The 5,012-nt window shown below is 42.8% G+C and overlaps 1 protein-coding gene across 2 annotated transcripts in view; it reads right to left on the bottom strand.

The window, feature by feature from the left end:
• UBE2K (ubiquitin conjugating enzyme E2 K) overlaps window positions 1-4,633 on the bottom strand; it is an 80,759-nt gene extending 76,126 nt beyond the window's left edge. The window contains exon 1 of one of the 2 annotated variants that reach the window (XM_003800687.3): window positions 4,285-4,633. In XM_003800687.3, the coding sequence (XP_003800735.1) occupies window positions 4,285-4,347 (63 nt within the window). In that variant the 5' untranslated portion in view covers window positions 4,348-4,633. The remainder of the gene's footprint in view (window positions 1-4,284) is intronic. The other variant, XM_023519612.1, reaches the window with a different exon arrangement.
• Between the last annotated feature and the right edge of the window lie 379 nt (window positions 4,634-5,012).

The raw sequence follows: 5,012 nt of genomic DNA, 5'->3' as shown, positions 1-5,012 counted from the left end.
AATCTCACTTTGTTACCTTTGGTAGAGTGCTATGGCTTCACAGCTTACAGTAACCTCCAACTCTTGAGCTTAAGCGATTCTCTTGCCTCAGCCTCCCAAAGAGCTGGGACTACAGGCACCCACCACAATGCCTGGCTCTTCTGTGGTTGCAATTGTCATTGTTGGCAGGCCCAGGCTAGATTCGAACCTGCCAGCTCCAGAGTATGTGGCTGGTGCCCTATCCACTGTGCTATAAGCACCAAGCCCACAATAGTAGTTTTTGTGAAAAGTTTGTATCACAAATTTAAACATTCTTTATGAGTATACCAGAAAAAGTTATCAAAGTGTAGTTACCATATAAACAAACTGGAGATACCATAGCAGGCGTCCTCAAACTGTGGCCAGCCTAGGACATTTATCCCGCCCACCAGGTGTTTTTGCTGCCACCGCCTGTCCTGCTTAGCAACCGACTAGTCCTGGGGCCCCGCAGCCCAGCCCTCCAACAGTCTGAGGGACAGTGAACTGGCTCCCTGTTTAAAAAGTTTGAGGACCCCTGCCATACAGCATAAGATAAGAAGAAGCAAGAGCATACACATTGATTTAAGGGCATTTTATTCATTGAGGTTCAAATTTTAATTTTAAAACATATAAAAATATTTTGCATGTAGATGCCAGGCACGGTGGCTCAGATCTATAATTACAACACTTTAGGAAGCAGGAGGATGGCTTGAGGCCAGGAGTTCAAGACCAGCCTGGGCAACAAAGCAAGACCCCCCCCCCCATCTCTACAAAATAAACAACAAGAAAATTAGCTAGGCAGAGTGGCACACACCTTTTTATCCCATTGACTAAAGAGGCTGATGTGGGAGGACTGCTTAAACCCAAGAGTTCAAGGTTACAGTGAGCTATGATTGTGCCACTGCATTCCAGCCTGAGTGACAGAGTAAGACCTTCTCTCTTAAAAAAAATTAAAATAAAAATATTTCACATGTTGAAATGCAAGTAAATCTTTAAGTTAATTATAGGTAACACTTATTTCAATGAGTTTAAACTAACAATTAGATTGTGTTTAAATCCTTTACCTGGTAATACAAACCAGGCTCAATTGTTTTTAAATAATTAAAAACATGCCTATTCTTGGCAAGTGATAACAGTGTGATACAATATAAATACAAGATCTAGATCCAAATTCCAAAACTGTATGTTTGCAGACAAGAAATTTAATTTCTCTGAATCTCTATTTTCTTATATAAGATATAGGAAATTTAATTCAAAGACCTGCTCTTAAGCATTAGCAATGATGTATAAAGAAATGACACTGAGAGCCATTCTACAAATGGCAGTTAGTTAACAGAAGGAATAACTGAGAGTAGTAATACAACCTATGAAAAACATACAAATTATGGTTTTATATCCTCACAACCAACAATTCACTTTTGTAATTCAACTCATAACTATGAAATGTACTTTGAATCAATTTTCCTAACTTAACAACCAGTGCACAGGGTGGCACTCTAACCCCTAAGCTACGAGCACCCAGCCAAAACATTACTTAAACTTCACACTCATATTTAAAGATTAACATCTGACAAATTTCTAAACATTGTCTTAAGGAAGACGTCCCGATAGTGCCTTTATTTAGTTATTTTGTCTAACATTCACATCACTCAAAATTCAAAAAGGATACCTCATGCCCCACACATGTGATTCCCCTACATGGATGCAACTCATTTCTCATAAATCCTTTACCCATAAAAGCAAATACATACATCTCCACTCTTTTGACACAAATGGCAGCCTCCTCCACAGTATTCTGCATCTTGCTTTTCATGTTTATCTTGGAGGCTATATTTTAATCAACACACTCTGTAAGAATGGCTGCTTATAATCTCTCATGACCAGAATTCAGCACACGTCAGCTATCTTTACAAAGGCATTTGAAAGACCAAAAAAAAAAAAAAAAAAAGTCCTTATGTCAAACAGCATTCTTAGTTTCTTAGTAAACACAAGCACATGAAAAAATAAACTTTGGTACAGTGGAGGTAAACATAAGGTGACATGATGAAACACTTGACTACTTCATCAGCCATTCAAAATACTAAATTTATACATTTAGAAAAGAAACACATGGACTGTATTACAAGTCCTTCAATGAGCTGAAAATAATCAACATAATCCACTTACCAAACTAAACCTACTGAAAATACAAAATAAAATACCGGTGAAAATAAAGCTATTTATTGGTTATATTTATTCCAAAATTAAATTATCTTACTCTTTCCTACATTTTCCTTCCAACTTGAGTTGCTGGGAGGAGTTTCCTTTCAGATTAGTAAAGGTACTTTTCTTAACCTGTTTGTCAGTTTGCATTTCCTGTTTTCTTCCTCTGAAACACTAGGAAAGAAAGGCTTCATCATCCCTCACATATAAAGAGCAGTATTATTTTTATAATATGCATTACTGGAGCAATTCAAGTATTTTTTGTAATCTTCAAGTAACTTAAGAATACCATGGTGAAAAGTCAGCTCATATAAAGCAAAGAGACCAAAGGAATTACCAGAGAAGTACTTAACCATGTAACAGAAAACAAAGCATTAGAATTCTATTAAGTTTTACGCTTGCACCTCATTAAAGAAGAAATGTTTTAGGCTGTTGGCAACAATATTAGCTGCACTCTTTCATTAGGAATATATATGTCAACTATCCTGGAATACATTTTTTTAAGAAAGAACTGCTGTTTCACTGTGTATCAGTAATCAGTACATTTATGACTCTATTTCTGCACTGTACCACAAAAATACAAAGTCATGCTCCCATTCAGAGTTTTGGCATATGAACAAATAAAGAGGTCAGAGTTCATACACATGCTCTGTAAAACCAATCATGACTTACATACTATTACATTCAATAAATCTGCTAGTATTTGTCATTTTTACATTTTAAATAATTATTTTCCCCGTCTCTACCTGGAAAAATACATGATCACTATAACTGAGTGGCACAAAGAAAGCTTAAGTGCTATCAAGACTTTAAATGGTGAATTTCACAAACCCTTATGCAATTATTAACCATAATGCCATAAGAGAAAAACAAATAGCAAATATACATTTAATAATGGTATGTAACTCTTTAAGAATCATTTTCAGGGTTAATTTTTTGTTTAATCTAAGTGAGAAAGACAATCTGTCATTCTTTTTGATCCTGATACGAAAAACTAACTATACTAATACTTGCTCAGTTTTTAATCAAAGTACTAGAGCATTTTTAGTATCTCATCTAAATAAATGTGGCCTGCATTATTGTATATACATTCTGCAGGAAAAGCAACTGCAGATAATTTTTTGAAAATGTCAGGATAAACCTATTCACTTAATAAGGAGATCTAATAATGTAGTAATCATCTGGCGAAATCCCACATTTCTTAATAGGTCTTTTTCTCAAAAGTGAGGATCAAGTTAACTATGAAGGACATCATAATGAAGTTTCATGGCACAACACGAGTCACAGAGGCATTGTCTTAGGAGAAACTCTCTTAACTGTAACTTGTAAACAGTATTTTAAAATAAGCTACCCATACACCCATTATTTTTTACTAAGTAAAAATATTTAAATGCCTTTAATACACCAATTTGCCTTTGCCCACTCAAAAACCTTCAGGTGTCAATTTTAAAAAGGCCTAGAAATTAGGGCGGGGGATAAGTGGAAAGAAGATAATGAACTAATTTGGAATTAATTTCCTATCTCAGGTGAAAATTCCTTATCCCTCCTAAGATAGTATCCCATTGTGTCTCCCCTTGTCTCCCAACACCCAACTAAGAGGAAGTAACTCTGTCCTTTCATTAACTAAGGACTCATCGTTCCTTCCCTAAGAAAAGGGCAGTACAGGCCTGACAAGCAGTAAGGCACAATACCCTTCAAGTGTGGGCCTCCGAACGGCACCGCTCTCGGGATCCAGTTACCACCTTTCCCCTTCCCCCAACCCAGTTCCCGGGTTTTCTCAGGCTCGGCCTGCTCCCTCCCCACCCCACAGCCACAATCCCAGCTGCTGCCACCTCGGGCCTCTCTCCCCGCTCACGTCTCGCCGAAGAGCGTCCCCCCATCTCTCAGCCCCCCAAACCGTGTTCCTCCCCAGGCCACCCGTCCGCGAGACGGGCCACCCCGGGGCCCCGGGAGGGAGGGGACGGGGCGGAAGGAGGAGGGAACAAGGGCGGCCGCCCGGGGACCTCCGCGGACCTCGGGATCGCCGCCTGGAAGGCCCTCCCGCCCCGGGCTGGGGTGGAGAACGTCTGCGAGTTCATTTCTGACCTCCTCGCTCTTCAGCACCTCCTTGAACTCCCTCTTGATTCGCTGCACCGCGATGTTGGCCATGTCTCCGCCCGCAGCTGATTCGTACCCGCCTCCTCCGCCACCGCTACGACCACCGCCGCCGCCGCCACCTCTTCCTCCACCGCCTCCTCCCTTGGCGATTCAGACCCAAGCACACGAACACTACTGCCACTGCCACCCCGGCCGCCGCGTTCTCCTCAGTGTGGAATCACCTCCGCGCCCGGCCACCAAAATGGCGCCGGGTCCGCGCATGCGCACGAGGTTGACCCGGCCGGGCGGCGCAGCCGCTCCCGTTGTAGCCCCCGTACGCCTCGGCCTCCGGCCCGCGCCGCGCAGCGCCGCGCTGCGCGTCTCAGCTGGAGCTGCGGCCGCGTGGCTCCGCCCTGTCGGCGTCTGGGGCCGTGAGGGTGCGGCTTCGGCGCTGGCCAGCCCTGCCCGGGATCTGGGGTCGTCTCCAGTGCTCCCCTCTTCCTTGAACCCATGTGTTGCGGTCTTGGCTTCCAACCCGTGGCCTCTGACCAAAGGCTCCAGCCCAGTTTGATGGGTTCCTGCGGCCACACTCGACCCGACCTCCGCCCTGACTCAGCTAGACCCGCAGCGTGCCTTGCTGTGTCTAGCTGGTGAAATCGGTATCCCAGAACTCAGCCCGTCCCATTTTTGGCTGGTATAGCCCCAGAAAATCCACTGCAGGTTTTTTTTTTTTTTTT

This window comes from Otolemur garnettii, unplaced genomic scaffold, assembly GCF_000181295.1.
Source record: "Otolemur garnettii isolate 467f Iridium unplaced genomic scaffold, OtoGar3 scaffold00181, whole genome shotgun sequence".
Classification (NCBI taxonomy): Eukaryota; Metazoa; Chordata; class Mammalia; order Primates; family Galagidae; genus Otolemur; species Otolemur garnettii.
The sequence above is the reverse complement of the archived record's forward strand: the minus strand, read 5'-3'. Positions and strand labels throughout refer to the sequence as shown.